Source organism: Aspergillus lucknowensis, assembly GCF_044049455.1.
Source record: "Aspergillus lucknowensis strain CBS 449.75 chromosome Unknown BJX67scaffold_33, whole genome shotgun sequence".
Taxonomy (NCBI): domain Eukaryota; kingdom Fungi; phylum Ascomycota; class Eurotiomycetes; order Eurotiales; family Aspergillaceae; genus Aspergillus; species Aspergillus lucknowensis.
Window position 1 is genome coordinate 56,068 of NW_027263577.1, and position 12,627 is coordinate 68,694.

Here is a 12,627-nt window from a genome sequence, read left to right on the forward strand (position 1 = left end):
TAGGAATGGGTGGCGGAGCCTTATCGTGTAGATGCACACGGCGTCTCTTCAGTATATGGTAATGATTGAATACACTACTCAAAGGAAGCCAGAGCACGGCGCGGTGCCACATCAGAGTGCCTGGAACTGCCATCTGACTTTCAGGAGGAATCAGAGCTAGTCAAATAGAGCATTGATAAGCACAGGCAGCACGCCAAGCGTATATATTGTATCTAGCTAAAAAAAAAAACTAGTGAGGAGCTTTCGAGGACAGGGCACCGAACCACCAAACGGTCGCCCTTACAGAAAAACACAAAACCCAACTCTCACAATATATACATAGAGTCTAGATTCCTATCTCCCTCCCGATTATTCGACGTAGCACCATCCGCAAGCAGCTTCTCCTTCTGTACATTCCTGCGCCAAAGGAGATACCAACTCGCCGTATACAAAAACCCCGCGATGCACGTCAATCCAGCCGAAACTGCGTTCCCCTGAATATACCGCGGCTTTTGTGAGCTCGGGTAGAGCTGCGACGAGACCATCGAGGAGATATCCGCCATTGTGTACACCATTGGCATGGCGATTGCGCGTTTGGAGTCTGGTGCAAAGGTGTTTGTTGCCCAGGTCACGGCGAGCGTGGAAATTGGGAATAGGCCTACTCTGGAGATTAGATGCTAGGAGACGGGCGTGGAGAACAATGGGCTTGCTTTCTTACCGATGACGAGAATGAACATGCCCGCATACCCAGCGCCAGATACAGAGCTTCCCACGCATATCAGGTAGCCGGCTGCAACGGGGACACAGCAGCCAATGATAAACGCGCCGCGTTTCTTGAGTTTGTCGGAAAGACAGACGATGGTCACAAGGGAGATGGCGCCGAGGACGTATACAGGGATCGTCAGGTAGTTAGCCTGGAGGGATGTATATCTGATGCTGTCAGGAAAGGGTATTAATTCATGGGCCGGGAGGCACGTACCCGAGTCCATTGATAATCGAAGGCAAAAAGACATTGAACCCGTTGATCGCAACGGACGAGGTAAAGAAAGCGACTCCCAGCAGGTAGACAAACGGATCCCGGAGCGACTCCCTCGCCCACTTCCAGTCAAACTTCTGCTCGCCGCGAAGAAAATAGTCTCGCTGTTTCTTCAGCCGCATGGTCTCCTTCTCCTCCTCGGAGAGGTACCACGCGGTCTCCGCAGAGTCGGGGATGAAGATCCAACCGATCCCACCCACGACCATGGTGATGCAAAACTCGACGATAAACAACCACCTCCAAGCCTCAAGCCCCCTTTGCTCCCCCATGCTCTGAACCGCATACGCGAAGAGCCCGCCAAACGCGCCGGAAATGCACTGCGCCAGGTTTGTTGTCATGATCCGTTTTCCGGCTTCCGCCTGCGGGTAGATGGTCGAGTAGACGAACGCGAAGCCGGGGGACAGGCCACTTTCGGCGGCGCACAGGATCATCCGCACGGCGATGGCCTGGCCGTAGTTGTGGATAAAGGCGGTTCCCAGGGTGGCGATGCTCCAGGTGAGGAATGCGGTGCCGAGGGCCCTTTTTGCGCCGAAGCGGCGGACTGCAAGTGTCCAGGGGATCTCGCCCGCGAACGAGCAGAAGCTGGACAAGGTTTGGATGTTGTTGAACTGGTTGCCCACGAGGCCGAGGTCTTTGTCGAAGCCGAAGACTACAGCGTGTCCGATCTAGGGCACGGTTAGAGTTGGAAGTTTCCTGGATGCGAGATTCCGCTTACATTGTTTCGGTCCAAGGCAGAGAGGACGATGAAGATGAGGGAGACCGGTACAAGGAATGTGTCGAATTTTCTTCGAGCGGCGGCCTCTTTCGCGGGGTCAATATAGATGGACTGACCGTCGACTCCAACCTCGGTGTCGACGACTGCCACGTTTTTGGCTTCTTTTGTGTCAAGCTCCATGGAGACGGTTGGTGCTGGAATAACGAGAGAACTTTCAAGTGAGGAAGCTCGTTCTCCGTCTGGAGGACATGAGCATCAACCTTATACTTGGCCGGATACTCATACTGGAATTCTACGCGTATGGGCCGATATCGATGGAGAGCCTGGTAAGGTTTAAGCCACTGCTTACCCTCAAGTGCGAGCAATACCTCATCTGTTGATAACAATCTCGTCGGAAAAAGCCGAAGAACCGAGATATGATAGCAGCTGTTCATGACAGATAAGCTATACGCTAATCCCTTCTCGAGTGGCTTCCTCCGAAGAAGCCCGAGCATCCATCCATGGATTCCGCTGCATCCCCTCTTTCCCCCCCCCCACGGAAGCCTTCTCCTCGGTCGTTTTCCAAACACTCAATGCCACAAACGAATTCCCCATTGCGCCAGGGCCAAAGACTGGCCAAAGGAGCGACCGCATGTTTGAGGTTGGTGTCAATGTCGCGGGTGCTCACACGGTACGAGGCTAACTGGCCCTAGATGTCGTCGGAGAAAACAAAAGGTCACAAGCCGTAGCTGCCCTCGAATAAACCAACAATCTTGTTGACAATCCTGCGTGCAGTGTGATACGAAGACACCAAGTTGCTCCAATTGCCAAGACGCAGGCACACCCTGTCTAGTATATCACTCGAGGAACAACACCGAGGTAGGCACCGAATTCGAGCTGCGGTATTTCTTGCGCCAGCTCATGGGCATGTTAGGTCCCTCGCAACTATGTCTCCGAACTAGAAGCAGAGGTCAGGAAGTTGACGCAGGAGAACCGCCAACTGAGAGCACGCGCAGCCTCTTCCTCCGTCAACGGCGACATCACCACTCCATGTTCCCCGGCGAACGTCGGTCCCGCCCCCTACTTAGCAGCGAGCCCCATCACGTCCGACACGAGTTCAAACCACGTGCAAGACCTGGTACAGAGCGTCAGGGATGTTGTCGTGGAGCCGTCGCGGCAGACACCATTCCTCGGCCAGAGTGGCGGCATCACGCTGGCCAGACTGGTCATCTCAGCAATTCGCGCCGACGCCCTGCCCTCGCCTCTACTGAATGAGTCACGTCCACATATCCCTTTACCATCACCTATGGCCGTCGAAGCTTCGCTCCCGCCGCGGCATGCCGCAGACTACCTGGTTGATGTCTACTTCCAGTACCAGACGCCGCACCTACCCATCGTGGGCCGTTCGGACGCTGAGGAGGCGATAGAGAGCGCATACGAGGCGATGGATGGCCGAGAAGTACCAGGCAGAGCGGTGGAAAGGGATATTTTAGTATCGTTCATGATCCTAGCCATTGCGCTCTGCGACGTGTCGAACCCGTCCGGCGGCCGACCGAGTCAGAGCGAGGGATGTTTTAGATCGGCCATTGGATGGTACGAAAAGGCCATCACGAGCTCAAAGAGCGACATCGAGACTCTCCGTACTATCCTCTTACTGGCCCAGTTTATTGCATTGTGCCCATCTCGCGGGAGTCTGTGGCATTTAACGGGGATCGCGTTGCGCTTGTGCATCGATATGGGACTGCATTGGGAGACAGACGACCGGGCCGTCAACATGAGCTCAGCCACGTTATACGACCGCCGGCGCCTCTGGTACTCAACGTATCAATTCGATCGCATGCTGTGCATCACCCTCGGTCGCCCTTTTGGCATTATCGACGAAAGCATCCGCGTTCCACTCCCAAACCCCTGGGCCATCCATCGCGGGACCCCCAGCAGCGAATTCGACATTCACAGCCAACGAGCCCACAACCACCTATTTCTCCTCTCAAAACTCGCATCCGAAATCAAGCATGTACAGCACAGCCAAGTCTGGGCGCTGAAGATCGCCTATCCGCGGGCGGACTACAACCTCTGGGTGCAGGACATCCAGCCCCGGCTCGAAGAATGGTACGCGACCATCCCCCCAATGAACAAAGCGCACCAAGCGTCAATCTTTGCAAGCCAGGCGTACTGGGATTACGTCTACAACAACACGCTCCTCCTGCTGTACCGACCCAACATCTCCACGACGGGGTCACACATGACATCCCCGGACGCCACCGTCCTCGCCTTTGCCGCTTCCTGCCAGCTAATCGCAAGCATCAAGACCCTCCAGCGCGAAGGCGGCGTCGATATCCTCTGGCAAACAGCCCACCACCTCTTCATGGCCGGGCTCGGGGTGATTTACAGCCTGTGGCAGTCCAAGGAGGTCCGCGACCAGAATCCGCGGGGGAGTAGCGTGTCGACGCTCCAGTCGTGCGCCTCGACGCTGTCCGCGCTTGCCGAGAGTTTCCCGGGAGTTGCAGGCTGCCGGGACGCATTTGATACGCTTTCATCGGCGACAGTGAACTGGCTTGTTAACGACAACGCGGGCGAGCCGCAGCATGATGGCCATCACCGGGAGTTTCGGAAGCAGGCCGAGGATCTCCTGCAGCAGCTGCGGCCGGTGCGAGGGGTGAGGGAGGAGGGTGGAATGAAGATGTCCGACATGATGGTGGCTGATGGGTTTTTGTTTAGTGAGATGCTAAGTAGTGCCGCACAGTGGCCGGATTCTCAGGATAGTGCGTTAGGAGATATGGGCTTTGACACGCTTGGGGGAGGATTTTCTGTAGTGAATTGATTCTCCACTTGTCTTTAGATTGTAAGGAGTCTGTTTACTTGCTAGGTTGGTTGTCCCTTGGTTTGAGGAGTAGAAAGGTAGGATACAAGAGATGCTGCAAGTCTCTCAGTTTTATTACTGACTATCAACTTCAAATAGCTATTTACCAGCTGCCAGCAATGTCAATCAGTCTGCCTCGCATCACAAAGAAGCCTGTTTCTCGACTGCCACCTCAACCTCGACATTTGCAACCCTGAGCAGCAGCCGAAGGCGCATCATCAACAAGCCCCTCGTACGCAATGGGCTCCTCGATCAGCCGCGCATCCCGCAACCCTAGCTGCCAGCGCTCATACCCCCCACGAGGGATCGAAGTCGTCGTCCACATCCCATTCCTCCGGAAGTCATTGGTAACAGCCACCACAACATCAATCGGAACATTAGGAAACAGCTCCGCAAGCTCGGCACGGAACGCGTCCTCACCCGCATCATGCTCCAAAACCCACTCGATCCCCCTCTGCAACCCGATACAAAACCGCCTCTGCGCGTCCAGAACCTCCGGCGTAATGGTCTCCGTCTCCCGGTAGTACACGCTCCAAGGAACATCGCCCTGCGTCACCATCTGCATCGCAATCGCAACCTCTGTATTCCGCGCCACCATCGCCTGCGCAGAGAGATTATCCGTGACAAAGTAATCGCCCATCCCGCCCTGGAACAAATCGCCGAGCATGACGCCGTCGAGATCCTGGATGTAGTCGACGCCCCGGGGGTCGACCCCGTGTTCGCGGAGGAGCATCTTGAAGAAGAGGCCAACGCTGGCGCCGCCGCCGGACTTCATGAGCACAGTGCGGCCGGCGACGGCGGATAATGAGAAATCGGTCTTGTCGCTGGTTCGTCTCAGCAATGCGAGCGGCGACCGGTTCGCGATCTGCGCGAACACCGTGTAGTTCTGGACGCGGTTGCGGTACATCGAGGGCACCCAGATTCCGCCGAGGCACATGGTTGCGCTGCCGTTGGCGAGGGCGTCGAGGACCCCGTCCCAGGGGGTTGGGATTGTGACGGTGACGCCTAGACCCAGTTCGCGGAAGAAGCCGTGGCGGAGGGCGATGTACTCGGGGAGGTAGTTAAGGTTATATCCTGTGGCGGTGAGAGGGAAAGGTTGTAGAGCCATGGCTGGTCTTTTTTTTTTCTGCGTTAAATGGGGAATTGGATGTATGTTGACGTTGAGACTAATATAAGGTATATGGTTGGCACTGTGATAGCTGCTGAAAGGTAAGGTATGCAGATGAGATCTTGGAATCCTTGCTAGAAAGGTTGGAAAGAGATAATATCTGGAAAGTCTACTCAAATACACGTCTCGCTTAAGTATGTTCAATCCAAATTGGAATGAAGATTTTATCAGAAGCCTCAAGCTGAGATTTATCAATTTTCGGAGAAACCCGAAGGCTGTTTTTGGGAAGAGTAGGGATTACGAATTTTGGATTGTCAGTAAGATTAGCCATCACCATCTACCTAGGATAGGGCATGTAATATGCAGTGATCGGGATGCATTGAGGGGTCTTTACACAAGGCTATCTTTGGCTGCGTCCCAGGTCACCGGCCGCCAGGGTGGGGGGTAAACCCTAAGGACAAGTCTATCGGGATTAGTCGAGGGTCGAATTTACAACTGGACAATGCTTCGTTCATAGGCACCATTGAAGCACCTTGGAAATACGTCTGTTTCTCACTCCCTAAGGCCCTTGTTGACGTCGGGCCAGGTCAGGTACTAATAGACACTCCAAGCAGTACCGGAGGACATATCCTCTATGAATGTCACGTTCTAGGTAAAGCTGTAACCCCCATATGTACGCTACAGAGCCACTGCCTTGTACCCTCAGATTCTTAATATCTGAAGTCAGTCCGTCAACCACTGCATCATACCAAACCACGCGCCCTAGCCCGCCGATCCCGCATCTCAGCCGCACACCCGTCTCTATTATAGATACTATATACAGACGGATGCTGCATAACAGCCTGCGCCCACGCGTAGAATTTCGGCGCCATTTCCTCCAAGCCCGCAACCATTGTTCTTGGCAGCGGTGCGTTGTCAGTATAGGGCAGGGTGAAGATCCGCATGATGAAGGAACCCGTTAGGACCTAGACCTGTTAAGACTAAACCCATACCTTAGATAGCAAAAGAAAGATTTCGAGCTTCAAAACGGCTTTCAGTACTCACCTCGGCCATCGTGAGTTTCCCAGCACCACCAAAGAACGGCCCGGCATCTTGCAAAAGCGGCTCGATCTCTTTAACAACCGCTTCCGCATAGCGCCTACCGAGCTCCTCGGCCTCTCCATCAGTCCTCGCCTCAATTGCTGGGTAGTAGTGCACGTTCGCCTTGGCGAAGTAAGTCTCAACGAAGAACGCGATCCGCTGACGAGCAAGGGCGCGCTGGGGATCGCCTGTGTGCGGCGTCAGATTCGTCGACGCGGCCGAGTCGGCAAGGAACTGCGCGATGAGTGCCGATTCTAAGATGACGGCGTCGCCGTATGTTAGTGCGGGAACCTTTCCCGATGGATTGATCCGCAGATATTCCGGTGTCCGTGGCTTCGTGTAGTCAATTCTCTCCTCTTTGAATGGGAGATTTAGCTCGGCCAGGGCGATGTGCACGCGGTGTGCCCCTGCATTCTTTGTTAATTCATAATCTGCAATAGGTGTGTAGATACTGCATCTGGATTGGAGATGGAAATCATACATGGGCAGTTTCGATTGGTATATAGCGTGATTGGTGCAAGGGGAGCCATGGCTTATTGCGCTGGGCCGGGGCAATGGTGAGCTCAAGGTGGCTGATACTTCTATATCGTTATAACAGAGATGGAGGGGAGAGTAAGAGCCCAAGCGAGAGCGGGTTTGAGGAAGAGAAGTCCAGAACTTGCTCAAGGTTTTGCTTTATGGAGAGTAAAAAGTGACCTGACTACAGTACATCACCCGCATGAAGGTGTATATCGCATCGGCTTTCTCCGAAACGGTATCTGCTTTGCTTGACAACGTTTATCATCCCTAAGTCCCCATCGGCTTTTTCCAATCAAGCGATCCGATAGTCACAGATTACGAGATCATACTTTTCATTAGCCAAGCCGCTATCGAGTATCTGTAGACAACATTAAAGGTATTGTTCATTAAAACTCCTCCGCAAAGCAGCCATTAGCCATTAATGGTAATAAAAAGTCCAATTGCTCAAGGGGCCTCACGCACTCAAATTCTCGCTGAAGGCCGCTCTGAAATTAGTTTAAGTATGATTCACCACCTGTTTTGTAGGTAAATGGAGACGCTTGCAAGTTAAGGTAGGTGCTCAACAAGTCGGCTGTCGCCCTTGTCGTGGCGCTCAGATAGCCTCGAGGTGGACTGAGAAATAGATGTTAGACTCGCTTATGACGACATTCCCACAGGTATATAAAAGCCGGAATAGGATGACGTACCTAACGCAGACAATATATCCAATGGGGCTGTTTTGACAAAGTGAGTTGAAAAGTGGACGGAATAAATTCTGGTATAGCCACTCCTGTAAAGTTGCTAGTGACAGTGTCACAGTATTATATGTATCAAGCCTCTACTAGCGACTAGGATTAGAGGTGACCACGTTATCACCAAAATTATATAGACAAGACTCAATATTAATAAACATAGTGAACAAATGATGATTTAAGGACTACGAAGAAGCAAGAGCCTTGGGTAGTAAGACCTGTAAACTTCTGCGAACCACTGCTCTATGAGGGTCACTGAACAACTGTGATAACGCTCTATTGGTAATTAATAGTGCCACAGGAGAGAACTGAACCCGCATTTTAGGAGCTTTTGGCAGCCCATGGGAGATTACCTCAAATAAGGGCCAAGCTTCAGGTTTAGTCTGTTCGAAAATAACCAATCGTCTGATTGCTGAGCGCTGAGTGACTGGTGGGCCATCTGGACCGATAGTCAGTCACTTACTTCATCAGGTGCCAGTCAAAGAAATGCCAGCGAAATGCCCCACGTTTCAACGCTCTTATAATCAGTTGGCGTTTCATGGTCAAACCTGCTCGGTAGCATCCAGGAACCGCAGGAAATGCGGTGTCTCCAATTCTCTTGGAGCCAGCGCAATCACATCGCCCCGTGGCTATGGCAGAGGCTGGTGGCTGAGTGACCGAAGATCGACGATTGATCACTTTCGGGCCGCGCGAAACCGCAGCGATCTTCGCCCAGCCGGTCATGTCTCCTGTTGTCTGCTTGGCCTTTCTGACCTCTGCATCAACCAACCAACTTCCTCGAGTGCCATTTGCACAGCCATGCCAATGCCCACCTGACCCCTGCTCTCGCTCTCGCCAGCAATATCAATATCCCAACTCCAGACTCCCTTCACATTCCTTACCATCTACATTTCTCATAGACTTAGGTATGGTCACCGACGGAATCAGCTGCAAATCATGTCCGACGCTGTCTATCCTACTGTGGAAACCAGGTGAGTATCTCATCATTCGAAATCACCCCGGTTCTGACTTCATAGGCAACAACTGGCGAGGATGCCGAGCAAAACCAGAACAACTACTTGTCAAATCTCAGGGTAGATCACCTGATATAATACCCGAAGATATTCAGGTCTATATAATGTTTGTGAATTCCCTTTGCCATTATTGCAACATAACAGCTAACTTGGCAAGACTGGCAAGTGCAAAAAAGATACGTGCCTGCCACCGATGCCAACACAGTCTGACCGACGCTTTCTGTATGCCTACTTCCTGGTGGTCGGAGTACCTCAAAAACTCAAACGGCTATTTCGGGTGTGAGGCGACTCGGGAATCCGGTTCTTATACAGGATTTAGTAGGGATATCCCCTTCAAATGAATTGTGCCCAAAGAAACTGACTAAAAAAGATACATGGGCCTTCTTCGAAACCAAGATTGTTGATAACGATGCGCATTATCGTTGGTCAAAAATCAATATCTTCACCCGATGGCTATGTGCGACAGGCCAGACAGGTGTCCTGGTGTTTGACTCGGATGATTTTAGTCCTCCCTTAATATCTGCGAAAGATTTAGGGACTGCGCAGTGGAATGATCCTTTCTGGATATATATCCATATAATGGAAGATATCGCTCGTCTCAATGACCTTGCTGTTTGGGCCATTCGCAACAATGTCAGATCAATCGAGACACAGCAAAGGCCGCTCGGGAAGCCGCAACCAGATTATCGACGTTTACATGATATCGCTCGACATGCGGTCCATGTCACAGAGGCTGTTGACGTTTGTCTTCAGACTCTGGGACATATACTGAAACAGCACGAATGCTATGTTTGTCCGAGTCACACAAATATATGTGACAAGAAAGTCACCCAGGAGGTTTGGCAAGACGTCCACACTCGGTTGGAATTTTTCCAGACGTATATCGGGAGCTTACACTACCGATCAATATCAAACGAGAAGAGGTTGCAGAACGAGATACAGCTGGCGTTTAACACGGTTTCCCAGCATGATGCAGCCGTTACTGTAGAGATAAGCCGCGCCGCAAGGTCGGATAGCGCCGCTATGAAAACTCTTGCTTTCGTCGCTCTCACATTCCTGCCGCCTACATTCCTCTGCGCAGTATTCAGCATGTCTTTCTTCAATTACAGCGCTGATTCTGACTGGCAAGTCTCTGGGAAGATTTGGATTTATTGGATTTTCGCTATACCTACCACGATCGCGACAGCCCTTCTGTGGCTTTTCTGGTCCAAGATCTTTCCCTAAAATTGTGGCGAGAAAAGTGTTACGATTATTTCACGGCCCAACACAGTACGAGGACATGCTACACAAATGACTATCGAGCGCGGCTTGCTGGCAGTCTGACAAAGCAGGCAGGTCGACGCAATACGTGGTATCCAGTGGTCGAGGATTGGCGCACCATGATCCTAAAGGAAACAGAAAGAAAAGATACCAACAAACCATCATAATTGATTTTCAAGAGAAAACCACGTCTGTGATCCCCGATGTCCCAGTAATGCAGAGAACGCCTAGGTTGAAAGCATTATTAGGCAGAAAAAGCGCAAACAAGACAAAAGTATCCAGTTGGTTAAGTTGCTGCCATTCAGTTATAATAGCCATTTCATTGTCGTCCCATAGAAATGCGGCATGCCACAGCTCAATGCTCTCGCCCACCCCTCGTAATTCCCCCGAATTTTGACTAGTGTGACTTGGCATTAGGGATTGGGAACCAATAGAAGCGTGCAGGTGATCGTGCCAGTCTCGGGACGTACCTTAGCATGGGATAGGAGCCGGTACCTGCCTGTAGACAGACCATTGAAAACACAGGACGACGTTGTGATCGATTTTATCGCGATATGAACCTTTGTTGTGTATCGAGCGGGAGCCATCCTTTGCACCGTTGGCGGACCCACCCTCGGGTCCTCCCGAGCCCCTTTCCGACGCTTGGGACCATATTGGTGAGATAATTGGCCATATTCCAAAAAACCGAGTAAGTTTGGGACTAGGGACCAAGAGAAGAAAAAAGCGCCTCCCTTATTCAAGCCAGGGACGCGTTATTTCGTTTACATGGCATATTTCGGAATGCGTAAATAGAAAACTGACTGGGAAAACCGGTTTAGAGGACTGTCGGGCTTTTAAATAATACCAAAGTCCATCGCCACAGACGAGCCAAATAGACACAAAAACAAAACGAAACAAGGCAATCATGTCCTGCCGTCATGAGCGAACGTTCACGGGGAAGATTGTCCATAGTGGAGGCTAAACTCGAGTGCGCTCTTGTTTTTCTGCCCAACTAATCGCGACCACTGTTCCGAGGTGGCGGGAATGCAAGGTCCACCACATCCACTACATCAGTCATGGGTTGATAAGACATCCGCAAGACCCTGCGAATTGTGTAGAAGACAGATCCTCGATCGAGCTAGTCCATGTCCAACGGCCTATAATGGGTGGTGTTGTTCTCGGCTCCTTATATCACCGTTGATGTTGAGAGGGGTTCCGACCGACTCGGGGACGGACAAACTGTCAGACCGAAACCTCAGGGATTAGTGGGTTGCTTCGACGAATCAAGGGCACCTGCTGAGGTTAGCTCAAGCCAAGATCTTGCATTTGGGCCCCCAAAAAAGCAAAGGTGGGCTGAATCACCAGGAGAATGGAAAAGTGAGAGACGAGGGAAGGTAGGCGAGGGGACACGTCAGCGGTTCAGGGACGTGCAGGGCGTTCAGGTGAAGAATAGAGGGCGTTCAGGCTGATCGCCTTGAAGGGACTGAAGGTAGGGCGGTACGGTCACTAACTGACAAGTAAAAAAAAGAAAGGATTGTCAAAAACATACAACTGTAGGGATTCGCATGTGGTCACCCACCATACTACTAACCTACCGGCGTGTGGTTTAAGTACGGCTGAGCGGACGGGAAGCCCTGTTCTCCACACCCTATGGTCGTATGTGCTTGATGTCTTTAAGGAACGAATCATAGGAAGGGGTTCAATTGTATGTGAATAGCTCAATTGGCTTTATGGTCAACATGGTATGACTTCAGGAATAATCTAGTGGCTTTTTTTTTTTTCCGCGGTGAAGACTACCTCGAGACATCCAAATCCGATATTTACCCACGAACAACTTGATTGATATGATTACGCTCAACGGGTGAATGTTGCACTAAAACATAAAGGAAAGGCTACCGTTAAGGTTGTAGAAAATCAAGTACATATGCAATTAGTCTCTACTTTAGAGAGCAAACTTATAGGTTTAGAGAGTGATCCTACGGTTTAGAGTTTAACCCGCAACGAAATCCAGGATTGGTTGGGTGCGCGGGTGATGACCACGGTGGGGGCGGATAAAGGAGAGAATCGAGGGGGAGCAACCCCAGTTCATGTGGACCTAAGGAAGAATCTCGACGTGGCGTACAAAGGTCGTGGTGACGAGGGAGACTCTCCCGCCAACGGCAATGACAGAAACAGCAATCACAACAAGAAAACAAGGTAGGGAAAAGGAAAGCTAAAGGGCTAGACTCGTCGGTCTGCTGATTTGGGCAAGAACCCCGTATTGATCAGATACTGGACATTCTCACGAATGGACTGCGCCACCGCCCCATGGTTTGAGTCAGGCGGGACATTTACATCTCCCAGATTGAGACCGTTCGCCTCCAGTGTC

General features: G+C 51.6%; 5 protein-coding genes across 5 annotated transcripts; 2 read left to right on the forward strand and 3 right to left on the reverse strand.

Annotated features, from left to right (window-relative positions):
- Positions 1 to 305: 305 nt before the first annotated feature.
- BJX67DRAFT_389449 (major facilitator superfamily domain-containing protein) lies at positions 306 to 2,099 on the reverse strand (the record flags this gene model as incomplete). The annotated part of the gene is made up of 4 exons (XM_071034500.1): positions 1,731 to 2,099; positions 959 to 1,680; positions 698 to 909; positions 306 to 637 (listed from the first exon to the last, which is right to left on the reverse strand). Exons 1-4 carry the CDS (start codon positions 1,908 to 1,910, stop codon positions 306 to 308), a joined length of 1,446 nt encoding a protein of 481 aa, XP_070884201.1. The 5' UTR covers positions 1,911 to 2,099.
- A 211-nt stretch (positions 2,100 to 2,310) lies between these two features.
- BJX67DRAFT_359026 (fungal specific transcription factor domain-containing protein) lies at positions 2,311 to 4,607 on the forward strand. Its single transcript, XM_071029621.1, has 3 exons — positions 2,311 to 2,370; positions 2,423 to 2,588; positions 2,644 to 4,607. The coding sequence occupies exon 3, from the start codon at positions 3,016 to 3,018 to the stop codon at positions 4,528 to 4,530; it is 1,515 nt and encodes a 504-aa protein (XP_070884202.1). The 5' UTR covers positions 2,311 to 2,370; positions 2,423 to 2,588; positions 2,644 to 3,015; the 3' UTR covers positions 4,531 to 4,607.
- Positions 4,608 to 4,741: 134 nt separating this feature from the next.
- BJX67DRAFT_373313 (ABC transporter substrate-binding protein) lies at positions 4,742 to 5,677 on the reverse strand (the record flags this gene model as incomplete). Its single annotated transcript, XM_071031380.1, has 1 exon — positions 4,742 to 5,677. The coding sequence occupies one exon, from the start codon at positions 5,675 to 5,677 to the stop codon at positions 4,742 to 4,744; it is 936 nt and encodes a 311-aa protein (XP_070884203.1).
- Positions 5,678 to 6,420: 743 nt separating this feature from the next.
- BJX67DRAFT_382967 (glutathione S-transferase family protein) lies at positions 6,421 to 7,240 on the reverse strand (the record flags this gene model as incomplete). Its single annotated transcript, XM_071033338.1, has 2 exons — positions 6,421 to 6,642; positions 6,722 to 7,240. 2 exons carry the CDS (start codon positions 7,238 to 7,240, stop codon positions 6,421 to 6,423), a joined length of 741 nt encoding a protein of 246 aa, XP_070884204.1.
- A 1,538-nt stretch (positions 7,241 to 8,778) lies between these two features.
- BJX67DRAFT_359028 (uncharacterized protein) lies at positions 8,779 to 10,619 on the forward strand. The gene is made up of 4 exons (XM_071029622.1): positions 8,779 to 8,978; positions 9,024 to 9,126; positions 9,178 to 9,338; positions 9,391 to 10,619. The coding sequence occupies exons 1-4, from the start codon at positions 8,915 to 8,917 to the stop codon at positions 10,242 to 10,244; spliced, it is 1,182 nt and encodes a 393-aa protein (XP_070884205.1). The 5' UTR covers positions 8,779 to 8,914; the 3' UTR covers positions 10,245 to 10,619.
- The last annotated feature ends 2,008 nt before the right edge of the window (positions 10,620 to 12,627 follow it).